The 14239-nt window shown below is 39.2% G+C and overlaps 1 protein-coding gene across 5 annotated transcripts in view; it reads right to left on the bottom strand.

Moving 5' to 3' along the window:
• Positions 1 to 14239, bottom strand: part of LOC149773274 (sushi, von Willebrand factor type A, EGF and pentraxin domain-containing protein 1-like) — a 137777-nt gene that overhangs the window by 49178 nt on the left and 74360 nt on the right. For all 5 annotated transcript variants that reach the window (XR_016417394.1, XR_016417395.1, XM_089946498.1 and 2 more), the window contains exons 14-18: positions 13492 to 13704; positions 12714 to 12805; positions 12118 to 12247; positions 10027 to 10239; positions 9158 to 9249 (exon numbers count right to left, since the gene is read on the bottom strand). Coding sequence is in view for 3 of the 5 variants with exons in the window: in XM_089946498.1 (XP_089802624.1) it covers positions 9158 to 9249; positions 10027 to 10239; positions 12118 to 12247; positions 12714 to 12805; positions 13492 to 13704 (740 nt within the window). In the remaining 2 variants the exon portion in view is untranslated. The remainder of the gene's footprint in view (positions 1 to 9157; positions 9250 to 10026; positions 10240 to 12117; positions 12248 to 12713; positions 12806 to 13491; positions 13705 to 14239) is intronic.

Here is a 14239-nt window from a genome sequence, read left to right as displayed (position 1 = left end):
AAGAAGCCCCCAGAAAAAGAAAAGTCCACAGAAAACTAGTCGCAAGAGAGGCACTTCGGCCAGGACGCAACCTTACACTCGCAAACCACGACCTGCCACGGCGGTGACTGCGTCTCCGGCAGCTTCACGTTTGTCCACTTCTCCGTTAATGACACCCAGAACTGAAGAGTACTTGGAGACGTTGATCACACCAAGAACTTCTCCGTTGATGACCCCCAAAAGAACTTCCCCAGTGGCAGGACCTTCCAATTTAGTGGCAGTGGCTGCTGCTCACAAAGTACCTTCTCCCAAAATCAAAGTTCAAGAAAGATCGGGCATGTTACAAAGTTTACTGGATTTGTCCAAGCAAGAACTGGCTCGATTTAGTCCGTTACGTACCCCTGCACGATGTGTCATGCCTGTCCTCAAACTAATACGACGTAAAGACAATCAGTGGCGACGCGTTCCAGTATAAAAAAGGCCTGTGACCAAGTCGGGTTTTTTGGTGCTCCTGAAGACTCAAAGATGTCACCCTCCAGAAAACCCCAAGGAAAGAAAAGGAAAGGACTGCCACCATGTTTAGCCAAACATGGGGACATGTTATCTGTCCTGTCCAAAGCTTCTCCACCCCTACGAAGAAAACTCATTCAAACAGCCTCCAAAGAGGTCATCGATACCGTGTGCGAATGTTGTTTGAACGTTTTGAAAGGCACGATCCCTTTGTCCAAACACCAGAAACAATGCTTACGCAAACATCGTCACGTTCTTCGCCAAATGGTTCAAAAGAAAATTCCCATTCGTCAAAAAAAGAAGATGTTAGTGCAACGTGGAGGCATTTTACCTCTCTTGTTAGGCCCCATACTGAAAGGAGTCTTGGGAACCATGTTGGGAGGACTGGTGGGAGCAAGATAAAAAGGCCTCGGAAGTTCCAAGATCTCAGAATCGACCCCTGACAACCCCATGGAAGGACGAAAACTAGCTTTAGTGCCTTACAAACGATGGATGGAATACCATCGGTGGCAAGAACAACACACCCCGCATTTACCTCCCAATCACCATTTGAGCGAGATGTCCCAGTTACAACACGAACTGCAGTCCTTGATGGATCGCCAAGATTTGTCCGAAACAGAAAAATCGCAAAAGTACGGTCAACTCTTGCAACGACTGCAACTCTTTCACCAGAAAGCTTTAGACGAAACAGCTCTACCCACTCTGAAAGATTTTAAGACCTTGATGAAAAGTCCAGCACCATCACCAGTACCAGTACCAGTACCACCAGTACCCGTGACCAAGACAGAAAAAGGAGAAGAAGAGGAAGGGTTTCAAACTCCACCAGAAAAAGTACGCAAGTTAACAACACCACCTACCTCCAGAATTGGATGGATTAAAAAGATGATGGCCACCCCTTCTTCCTCACAAGAGAAAAAGAAAGTGAAGACAGAAGTGAAGACAGAAGTGAAACAAGAACCGATATCCCCCGCTCAGACGTCCTTCTCCTCTTCGACACCTATTGCTGGCCGCACACGCAAAGCATTGCAATCGAAGAAAATACCCCAAGAGAAAAAGAGTAGCATCCTCCAAGAGTGGGTGTCTTATTAACACACCAACCAACACAAAAAAATGGAAAAAGTCTTAGCCAGCATTTACTACGATCCCTCCCATCCTGCAGGTTACGCAGGAGTTCAAAAATTGTATCGTGCTGCCAAAACGCGACTGAAAAGTCTCCGTTTACCTCAAGTGCAACGATGGTTACAAGAACAAGCTACCTACACTTTGCACAAACCCATTCGACGCAAGTTTGCCAGAAGTCGCACCCGAGTGGAAGGCATCGATCATCAATGGCAAGCCGATTTAGCCGATGTCTCTCATTTGGCCAGCTACAATCGTGGCTACAAATATTTGTTTTGTGTCATCGACGTCTTTTCCAAATTTGCCTGGGTCGTGCCCTTGACTTCCAAATCGAGCAGCGAGTTAGTGCGAGCCCTGCAACGGGTGTTGAAACAAAGCGGTCGTCACCCTCTTCGATGGCAAACGGACAAAGGCACCGAATTTCTGAACCAAGCTTTCCAAAAAGAATTAAAGAAACGTGACATTCATTTTTTTACCACCGAGAATCCCGAAACCAAAGCCAGCATCGTGGAACGTTTTCAACGCACTTTGAAAGAACGCATGTGGAAATATTTTACGCATCACCACACTCTGAAGTACATCGACATCTTACCGCACCTGGTGCAAGCGTACAACCAATCTTACCATCGAAGCATCGGACGTGCCCCGCAAGACGTGACTCCCGACAACGAAGTGTTGCTGTTTGAGCGTCTGTATGGTACGTCCCCGACGAGGGCTGTCCCCGAGAAAAGTGGAATGTTGGCCGTAGGAGATTGGGTGCGCATTGGCAAAACCAAACGCACTTTCGACAAAGGTTACTTACCTAACTGGACGACCGAATTGTTTCGCGTCACTGGACGAGTGCATGGCCGTCATCCTGCCGTCTATAAATTGGAAGACATGAACGGAGAAGTGCTCAAAGGAACGTTTTATTTGCCCGAGTTACAACGTGTCACCAAAAAAGAAGACGACGTGTACGACATCGAAAGCATTCTCCAACGCAGAACCCGTAAAGTGGGCAAACGACGTGTCAAAGAAGTCAAAGTACGTTGGAAAGGATATCCACCCAGTTTTGATTCTTGGATCGACGCTTCGCAAGTCATCGACTATAAAAAGAAGTGACCATCATGCCCTTTCACACAGCAGACGCAGCTACGTCGACCACTCCTCCTTCACCTAGTTCTTCTGTGCAAGATTTACAAAAACAACCCTTGTGGGTGTGGTGTGGAGAACGTGTGCCTAAAACGCAAATCGTCTTTTTCTGCCAAATCTTCGTGGTGTATTGTGTCATCGGGGCAGCCATTGCCAATTTGAGTTTGCAACAAGGAGACAAACAATTGTGGACCATTTTATTGAGCAGTTGCATCGGTTACCTGCTTCCTAATCCCTCCCTGAAATTCACCTCGAACGGGAACCCCGGGAACCTTGTGTCCAGTGCCAGTGCCAGTCACCACTTCAATCACAACCAGAACCCCATTTTAGACGGAGACACGCCTCTGACGTCCAGTAACCCCTCGGACAGCCACAGAACTCTGGAATTATGAGTCACCAAAACCAATTTTACTTAACTTTACCCAGTGACAGTTCCATGGAGGTGTTTCCCAAGAACACGTTGTGCTGTTACACGGCCAAATTACCTCAGGCCATCCAGTTAGATCACGAAGCCCATTGGGAAGTGGCTTTAGTAGAAATGATTCACCCGACCCAAGTCCTCAATGTCCTTCCCAATCAAAATTTTTTTGATGTGGAAGTTCATGACGACCAAATGCAACAGTGGATGGATAGCAATGTCAAATATGACAAGAAAACCCGTACAGAAAAGTACACCACCTATCACTTGTTCATTCCCCCAGGCTATTATTTTAGTGGTCAACATTTGGTCAGCACCATAACCTCCAGGTTTAATGTCGTGTTTCTGAAAGCTTTGGAGCATGTCAACAAAAATGTCACCATGGAGTACCACAAAGCATCTCGTCGCTTCTTGATGAAATTTGAACGCAGTGAAATCCTGTCCATTTTATTTTGTCCTGAATTGTATGACATGTTGGGCGGAGACATGGACATGAGAAAGACCATAATCAAGAAAAACGAATTACCCATCGTTTACGACAACGAGTCTTTTAGCAAGTTATTTCGTGCCCCGGTAGAACTGAACCAAGGACTGAATTTGATGTTCGTGTATTCCGATGTGGTGGAGTACAACGTGGTGGGACACACCTCCGTACCGTTACTGCGCGTCATTCCTTTCAAAGTGGATTCTGCCACGAACACTGACGAGGAAGGTGGAAACACTTACCACGTCCACCGCGAATTTGTCCATCCTCACTATTTGCCTGTCAGTAAGTCGTATTTGGACACGGTCAACATTGCTATAAAAGGAGATCTTGGACAAAATATTCCATTCACCAAAGGAAAAGTCACGGTGAAACTCCATTTTCGAAAACGGTTCTCTCACGACTCTTAAGTCATGTATCCAGTGTACCGAGGGGTTGCTCAACAGCGAGGACACGGCTTAGGAGATATGTTAAAATCGGCCTTTCGTTCGGTGGCCCCGGTGTTGAAACCGATGGTGACACGCGGATTGCACGCCTTGAAAGATGCGGCACTGACACAAGGCAAAGAATTTCTCCAAAATGTCATCATCGACAAACAAAACCCTAAAGAAGCCTTCATGAGGGCAGGCAAAAATGTCTTGCTGCAAACGGGCAAAGACATTTTAGGCCAACGAGAAACACCTATAAATGCCCTGCACGCTACCGAGTCAGGCATTCAGCAAGGACAAGGCAGAAAGAGACGACGAAGAAAACACCCTTTCACCAGACTTCAAGCGAGAAAGGCTAAGAAAAGAAGAACCGTTCGAGACTTAGACGTTTTCGATTATTGAGAAAAGAGACAAAAAAATGATGCACCGAGAATCTTGCGCTTGTTCCAAGACGGAACTGGATCTGTTTGCCATGCCCCCCACGATGATGACGATGCAAGAATCCCAGTGGGTGGAATTTCACCCCGTCTCCTCACTGACCGATTCCGCTCCCATCGAGTTTGAAATCAAAGGACAGCCCGAAGATTACATCGATCTGAATAGCAGTTACTTGTACCTGAAAGTCAAAATTCTAGATAAGACTGGAGGTGCTATGGACGATGAAGCAGTAGCTCCCGTCAACAATTTCATGCATTCCTTGTTCAGTGGAGTGGACTTGTATTTGAATAACAAACTGGTCAGTAGCAGCATGGATACTTACCCTTATCGTGCCTACCTGGAAAATCTCTTGACGTACGGAATAGATGCCAAGAACACTCATCTCAATGCCTGTGTGGTATGGGAAGCTGACGAACCTACCAAGTTTGAAATATTGGAAACTGATGAAAAGAAAGACAACAATGATGGATTTGTAGAACGAAGAAAGAGAATCACGGGAGCCGACACAAGTTTAGAACTGATGGATCGTTTGCATTTGGACATGTGGTTGCAAGAAAAGTATTTGCTGAACGGGGTGGATGTCCGCCTGAGACTGAATCGTAGCAGTGCCGCTTTCCATTTGATGGCTGATAGTGACGGTTACAAAACCAAAATCCTAGAAGCCAGACTCTACGTACGCCGTGTGGAAGTGTTACCTAAAGTGGGAAACGACATCAGTCAGACGTTGAGCAGAACGACCGCCAAGTATCCCATACGACGCGTGGAAGTGAAAACCTTCACCATTCCCAAGGGACAGCGATCCATGATCGAAGATCATCTGTTCCAAGGACAGTTACCCAAACGTTTGATCGTTGGTATCGTCAAGAATACAGCCTTCAACGGAGCTGCCGAAAAAAATCCTTTCTACTTTCAACACTTTGGCGTGTCCAAAATCGAAGTCAGTCGCGATGGCAAGACCTTGTTTACCCGACCTTTCGAACCTGACTTTAAAAAGAAGAATTACTTGAGATCGTACTTGTCCTTGTACGAAGCCACCGGACAGTTAGGAACCAATACCAGTCACGGTATTACGTACGAGGATTATGCAGGAGGCTACGCTTTGTGGGCTTTCGATTTCACTCCAGACCAAGGCAGCGACGAGGGACATTTCCACCCTATAAAATCCGGCCAGATTCGTGTGGAAATTCAGTTTAAAGACCGAGACCCTGATGAAACGGTGAACGTCATCCTGTATGCAGAATTCGATAATACCATAGAAATCAACAGTTTGAGAGAAGTCATCCTAGATTACTAGAAACCATGGAAGACTGTTATCCCTCTTTACCTAGTGGAGAAACTTTTAGTGTTGCATTGTTGTTAAAAAATGTTAGAGTTGTTGTTGGTTAGTGTTAAGTGATTTTTGAATAAAAAATGTTGTGTTTTGAAAAAATTGTTTGATGTTATATTGTTGGATTATTGTTAAAAATGTTAGAGTTGTTGTTTAGTGTTAAGTGATTTTTGAATAAAAAATGTTGTGTTATAAAAAAATGCCTTTGTCTTTTGTTTAGCTATAAGAATGTTGGATTGATGCTCTTTCATTTCTTACTATCCCTCTCATGACATTCACTGAACGTTGCGACTCAAAAACCGTGTGGGGGATGTTTTCCTTCACGTCCGCGCCTTGACTTTAAGAACCGGGTTGTTTCCAGTCTAACCATCCATTGTCGACTCATCCTCCTAAGAAGATGTGCTCCAAACTAGCTAAACTCAACGAAGCCTACGTGAATTTGCATAGGGTCAGACACAGTCTGATACCGAAGCCAGAAGAAATAGAGAATGTGAGAATGTTAAAAATCACTGAAGACCTGATAGAAGAGCTCTTCAGAGAAGAAATGAACAGGGAAAAAGAAGAATGGACAGAGAAGTACAGACTTCAGAGACAGCAGCAACAACAACAACAAGAGCAGCAGCAGCAGCCTGAAGCTGACAGAGGCTTTGTCGATTGTCGTATCGACACCAAAGAGTTCTTCTTCTCTTTCCGAAGAAGCAGACCTATCGCCAGAAAGTCTATCCTCAGAGGACATCGCATTCTTAGAAACTAAAAAGAATGCCATAGCAAACAAAAAAAAAAAAAACAGCCCTTTTCAGGGCTACCCAATACTCTAGAAAAGAAATAACAATCGATTTGCCAATGTGTGTAGGTAGAGTAGTGTGAAAATAAACACTAACTCTTTTTTAAAAAAAATGTGAGGGTATGTGTTTGTGTGTTGTGTTTGTAAGTGGTTAAGTAAGTTGGTATGGATAGTAGATTAAAATGATGTCTTTTTTTTTTTTTGGTGTTTGAGGTGTAAATTTGGGGTTAGATTGGATTGTTTTGCGTATGTGGATAGTCTATTGAAGTGATTTATAAAAAAATTTAAAATAGTGATGGGTAGCATAAAAAGTGAGTGAGTGTTTCTTTTAGGTCCGCGCGTTGTTGTTTTTTGGTCATGATGTAGGTAAGATCAATTTTATGTTTTTAGGGGATGTTTTCCTTCACGTCCGCGCTTTCACTATAAATTGAAACTCGTTCGGCAGTCCAGCTACCCTTGTTGATTGATCAACACTAAAAATGAACACGAGACTGGAGAAACTGTTGGAACTTCATGTGCATCTGGAATATGCCAGGCGCATATGAAATGAACTGGCCGCGGAAGCCACTGTGGAGGAGGGAAGGATAAGAGAGGAGGAGGAAAGAAGAAACAAAGAAGAGGAGGAGAGAAGATATAAAGAAGAAGAGAAAAGAAGATACAAAGAGGAGGAGAGAAGATACAAAGAAGAGGTGGAGGAGGAGAAGGAGAGAAGAAGAAGAAATTTCAGAATCCCAGAGAGCGAAAATTGGGATTCTGAAGCGACATATCCTGCCTCTGCTCTCTCCCCCAAAAAGGTAAAAAGTAACTGGGGGACAAGATGTGTATGTGGCGCTAGGCCTGGAAGGTGCCACCATTAACCAGGTGTTCATGAAGTTCAAAAAAAAAAACAGCCCTTTTCAGGGCTACCCAATACTCTAGAAAAGAAATAACGATCGATTTGCCAATGTGTGTAGGTAGAGTAGTGTGATTATAAACACTAACTCTTTTTTAAGATAGTGTGAGGGTATGTGTTTGTGTGTTGGTGCTTGTAAGAGCTCAGGTATGTTTGTGGGAATAGTAGATTATGGATTTCTTTATTGTTTCTTAGCGTAGGTGAAGAGTATTGTTAGGGTTCTGTAAGCGCTCACGTACGATTGTGTGGATAGTAGATTATGGATTAGTTTATTGTTCTTAGCGTATGTGTTTGTGTGTTTGTGTTTGTGTGTTTGTGTTTGTGTTTGTACCCGCTCACGTACGATTGTGTGAATAGTAGATTATGGATTTGTTTATTGTTCTTAGCGTATGTGAAGAGTATAGTTTGGGTTTTGTAAGCGCTCACGTAAGATTGTGTGGATAGTAGATCATGGATTTTGTTTATTGTTTCTTAGCGTATGTGGAGAGTATAGTATGGGTTTTTATTATATGAAATGAGAAAGTATAGTTTGGGTTTTATTATATGAAATGAAAAAGTAGGGGGATGTTTTCCTTCACGTTCGCGCGTTGTTTGGTCATGATCTAGGTAAGATCAATTTTACGTTTTAGGGAGATGTTTTCCTTCACGTACGCGCTTTAAGTATAAGAACCCATAGTATTCGTCGTTCAAACCATTCTGCAAAGAATAAAAAAGAAGATGGCTTCTAACCAAATGGACAAAATACAAACATTACAAGACGTTTTAAACAACTTAGGAATGATGGAGCAGATGTTAATAAGACTGGTTGAAGACCATTATTCCTATAGTCCCCATCGTGTAAAGATGGAAATTAATAACTTAAAAAAGGTAAAGGACAAGATTAGTGGTGTCATGAAAGAGATAAAGGAGGAGAAGGAGGATGAAGAGGAAAGAATAAGAATAAGCAAATGGAACGAAAAGATTGAAAAAGAAGAAGAAAATGAGAAGAGGAAGAAAGAAGAGGAGGAAGAGAAGAAGAAGAAAGAAGAGCAGGAGAAAAAGAAAGAGAAGAAGAGAGTGTTGGAGATAAAATAAGAACTTGGTGGAGAAAAAGAAGAAATTAGAAGCAGAAGAAGAAAACCCAAAGGCCCTTTTCAGGGCCAGCCATATTTCTCGAAAAGAGATAGCCTTTCCATTGCCTACCTCTTTTTTTAAATTTAAATTTAAATTTAAATTTTAAAAAAAAATCCCATATTCAATTCCCCTTGTCCCTAGACAAACCCAAACTCTATTCCCATGTTAATTTCCCCTTGTCGCTAGACAGACCCACACTATAGTTCCATGTTAAATTCCCCTTGTCGCTAGAGTGACCCACGATTTTTCTCCATGTTAATTTCCCTTGACGCTAATCTGACCCACGATTTTTTCTCCATGTTAATTTTCCATTGTCGCTAGAGTTGCCCAAGGGGTCTTGTAATGCTAATTCCCATTGTCGCTAGGGTGCCCCCATTTACTACTGACAATGTCACTCCGAAAATGTATCAAGCTACAAGTAGGTGCTGCATACACAGTACATATATTATTTTATATACATGGAGAAAGAAGAAAAGAACTCAAGAATGAAAATAATGTAAAGATAGCTAGAATGAAGAAAAGGACACAACTTACATTGCTATCCGACTGAATATTCACTCCTGCAACAATCACAATCCCTTTGTTTGTAAAATGGCCGTTTTCAATATTTATGATGTTGCATCTTTCTGTGATTTCAAAGAAAAGGAATAGTATGAAAACTATGATAAAATTTACATTTAGAACATTTTATCCAACTTACTACAATATCGCTTGATATGATACAGATAGGGCCAGTCCAACTAGTGGAGGGAGAACCTAGGAAAACTTTGGTAAAGTCCATCGACACACGGGAAGACAAAAGGAGGATTCATGGGCATTATTGTCCTTTAGCACCTGTTTGTTTCCTTGCAAAAGGGTGCATATATCTAGCATTTTCATAATCTGACTCGGTAGACGATTCGTCCATTTATTAAACTAGACATCAATGCGAAATATTTTATCCCAGTTTAAGATACGTTAAGGTGTGCTTCAAGAGAACTACCTAAATATATGTACAGAAGGAAATCTCTGCGACCTATGTATGTATGTATGTATGTATGTATATATATATATATATATATATATATATATATATATATATATATATATATATATATATATATATCTGTGTGTGTGTGTGTGTCTGTGTGTCTGTGTATGTATGAGAGTGTGTTTGATACAACTGGCATCCTTATGATTTCGTCAATTTAAGATCTGTGTGTAGATCCTTTATCGTTTCCAAGGCTGAAGATTAATTAGACTATTTTGTTTAATTTTTCTCAAGTAGATATTTTGTATTTTCATTTGATTACAATTTCAGGCTTTGGATTGATCACTCCTTATATATTTTCTTCTCGATATGAGACAGTTAAACCTGGCTTATTTAATAGTAAAATATAGACATATTGGTTAGACCCACTTACTGTACTTGCAGTCAAATGATCCAGGATCCAAAGTACCCATGCTGCATTTCACAGACGCTTCCTCGAGATCAATATATTCAGATGAACGAACAAGTTCCATCCGATCAGGACATCTTGCCTGCATCAGGGTTCCATTATGAATATATCTATCCAATACTCTGTTTCCTTCGATGAAATACTCCACATTAACTTGAAGATCTATCAGGCATCGTCCTGTGATTTAAAAAAAAAAAAGGTTTAAATACTGTCTGTATTTTCGTCAAATATAATTTGGTGTGGAACAAAAGAAAAAAATTGTCCTTTTTACACGATGTCTTTGTTTTTTTTTTGTCCCGAATAGATTTCAAACATTGTTCTTAGAAAGATTATTTATTATGCCACGATTTAACTTTGCATATTCAATAAACATTCACAAATTATCTGCTAAAAATACAATAACTGCAAAGTGCATAGCTATTTTTACTCTTTGCTTAAGTTTTTAGACAACTTAGCATATTTGTTTTATTAATATAATCGTAAACACGCTTGTATGCAAGTAGTTACGTACAGCAAATGCCAGTTTTGATTGCTGACTTGTTCACTAATGTTCACTTTGATAAATAATTTATATTTTCTACAACCCTGTGAAGAAATGTTTAATGTGATTTTTGTAAGTGTTTTAGCTCCTGAACATAAAATATTCACTACAATCAATAATTCTGACATCTTCAAGCAAAGAGACAGTATCACGTTGTTTTCTTCGTTTGGACTCCATACCATGGCGTAATTGCAGATGATGTCCAAGATGAAATGAATTTAGGTCGCTTGTTATGTTCTCGGTATTTAAATCACATATGCATTAATATACATATATGCCTAGTTCACTTATATCTTTATGGAAAGGCTGATCAAACATTTTTATGTATTGACGATCCATGTGACGTATGATAATGGAGAATTCCTTCAGAAGACATGGTTGTTCGATGTCTTTTGGCTGCTAACTCATTTCAGTGGGCAGGGTGATCGATTGTATTGCGGTCTGTTCTTGTTTATGCCATTACCTTATATATATATATATATATATATATATATATATATATATATATATATATATATATATATATATATATATATATATATATAATTGTATACAAACTTCGACCTCAAGGTGTGTTTGTTTTCGTTTTGTGATTCGATCTCTAATACATAATTTGCGTATTTCTACATGACTACATCAAAACTTTGATCCTGCATTCAGCTGGTTATTTTCATATATGTGAACAAATGTACAGGAAGATAGAAGTAATTCTCCATTATTAACTTAGGATATTATGTGCTAAGAATAGTATGCATAGATGATTTCAATGCATAATTGAACATAATTTTTTTTGTTAATTGTCAGTGGTATATTGGACACACATAATCATTTTATTAAAGATGATGCCAAATTACCAGAGTTTGTTATGTATTGCGAGAAATACAGAATCAATGCTGACCTAAATTAATATATTTGTACTCCTGAAATTATCTAAGCAGTTTTAATTCATGAGTCGTAACCAAAACCATTGAAAGAATGGACTCATTTTATATTTAGATACATTCATAATGTCATGAAACTATTATCTCATTGCACCCGCCATTCAGCGGATATCAGAACCAGATATTGTAAAGTGAATACTAAAATATATTGAACGTTACGTACAGTCTGTATCCGATATGAAAATAAATATATGCAGTGTACATAGTTATTTTTAAACCAGTTTTCTATCATTGCGCATTATCTCAGAATACAATAATCAAATGCATAGTACATGTGCATTACTACTACTTTAGGGGAACATATATCTCGCTTTTGTTACCCGTCTGCCGTTAGGTGAGAATTTTCAGCGGTCAAGCTTGAAGATATAGATTGCGCTGTGGCTGGTTTGAGAATGCACATTAATAATGCAGTTCTTTCTACCTACAACAATGAAAATAAACAAAAATAATAATAATGACAGCAACAGCACAAACATCAACCGTAACAAAAGTAAAATATCGGTTCTCACTGACCTCATTGGTCACAATTAAAAAGAACTGTTTCTGTAATCCAGAAGTAAAGGCAATACTTACGCGGCTCACATGAAGGAATTTCAGCGGTGAATGAACCTCGATAGCACTTTATATCTGTATGTTCTAATTCAAGGTACATTGAATTCGTCTCATTATACAGTTCATATCCATCCAAACATATCACTCGTATCTAAAAATTGTAAAATATTGCCCAGAAATTATGTGTAAAGGTAACTGCTCTGAATAAAATGAAAAACGATATCTTGTAAACAAGTGATATATCCTTGTGACTTTTACGGTTCAATATTTTGAATTGTCAATAACTGCTTCTCGACATCTCTCAACGGCTTCTCTACTTCATGCTTATAATCCATGTCATTTAGTTTTGTTCATCAGATGTCCAAACAGATGTTTTAGTGATGGTTCTTATTATTAAAATACAATACAAAATTCTTATTCTACGACATCAATGCAAACAGTGCATCAGTGATAAACAGGCAATATGAGACAATTTCACTCCGAAAATGTATCAAGATTCAAGTTGGTGCGGCGTACAAAATGCATACATTATTTTATATATATGGAGAAGAAAGAAAATAATTCAAGAAAGAAAAAATATAAGGATGGCTAGAAAGAAGAAACAGGACACAGCTTACATTACTACCCGATTCAATCTTCTTTCCTGCAACAATCACATTCCCACTGTTTCTAAAATGACCGTTTTCAATATTTGTGATGTTGCATCTTTCTGTGATTTCAAAGAAAACAAACAATATTAAAACTATGAATTTCTTTTAATTTAGAACATTTTATCCAACTTTTTACAATCTGTTTGATAGGCTGCATATGGTGCCAGTATGACTGGCGATGGAAGAATCTGGAAAACGTCGGTAAAACACCATCGATTCACGAGAAGACGAAATAAGCCTTCACTGGCGTTATTGTCATTTAGTACCTTTTTTCCCTTGAAATCGCAAATATCTAGCATTTTCATAATTGGCCTCGGTAAACAGTTCATTAGTTTATTACATTAAACATCAATGCGAAATATATGATACGGTTTAATATAAGTTAATGTGTGCTTTAAGGGGACTACTTCAATATATTTACTCGTTCCAGCCCATGTACAATACATACATACATACATACATACATACCCATATATATGTGTGTGTGAGTGAGAATGTGTCTCATACACGTGGCACATCATCTTTATGATTTCGTGAATTTAAGAATTGTATGTGGATCCTTTGTTGTTTCCTAAGGCTGAAGATTAGTTAGACTATTTTGGTTGAATTTTCTCCAGTTACTTTGTATTGTAGTTTTGATACAATTTCAGACTATTGATTGACTACTCGTTATACATTGTCTTCTAGATAACCGACAGTTAAATACAGTTTATCAAACAGTAAAATATATGTAAGATCTACTTACTGTCCTTGCAATCAAGTGATCCCGTATCCAAGGTACCCATGATGCATTTCACAGACGCTTCCTCGAGATCAATATATTCAGATGAACGAACAAGTTCCATCCGATCAGGACATCTGGCCTGCATCCGGGTTCCATTATGAATATATCTATCTAATACTCTCTTTCCTTCGATGAAATACTCCACATTAACTTGAAGATCTATTAGGCATCGTCCTGTGATTTAATCCAAATTGTTTTACTACCAGAAAGACAATTTATAATCCCACGCTTTAAATTTGCATATTGAATAAACATTCACAAATTATCGGCAAAAGATACAATAACTGTAATTTGCATTGCGTCTTCAAAACGTTGCTTAAGTTTATTAGAGAACTTTGCCGAGTTGTCTTTATTAATATAATCGAAAACCAGCTAGTATGAAAGCAGCTATGTATAGAAAATATCAGTTTCGATTACTGACTTGTTCACTAACGTTCACCTTGATTAATAATTTATATTTTCTCCGATCCTGCGAAGAAAATGTTAGTTTGATTGTTTAGGTCATTTTGCTTTTGAAGATAAAATATTCACTAAAATCAATAATTCTGACATCTGCAAGCAAAGAAGCAAGAGCACCTTTTTATTTTTCAGAACATAGACTCCATATAATGCGTAATTGTTGATGATGTCCAAAATAAAATGAATATAGATCGCTTGTTACCCTCTTGGTTTTATTAATCACATACGCAATAATGTATGTGTAAGTCAA

This window comes from Sinohyriopsis cumingii, unplaced genomic scaffold (genome assembly GCF_028554795.1).
Source record: "Sinohyriopsis cumingii isolate HCF-2022 unplaced genomic scaffold, ASM2855479v2 utg000695l, whole genome shotgun sequence".
Classification (NCBI taxonomy): domain Eukaryota; kingdom Metazoa; phylum Mollusca; class Bivalvia; order Unionida; family Unionidae; genus Sinohyriopsis; species Sinohyriopsis cumingii.
Note: the sequence above shows the minus strand (reverse complement) of the source record. Positions and strands in the feature narration are given on the sequence as shown.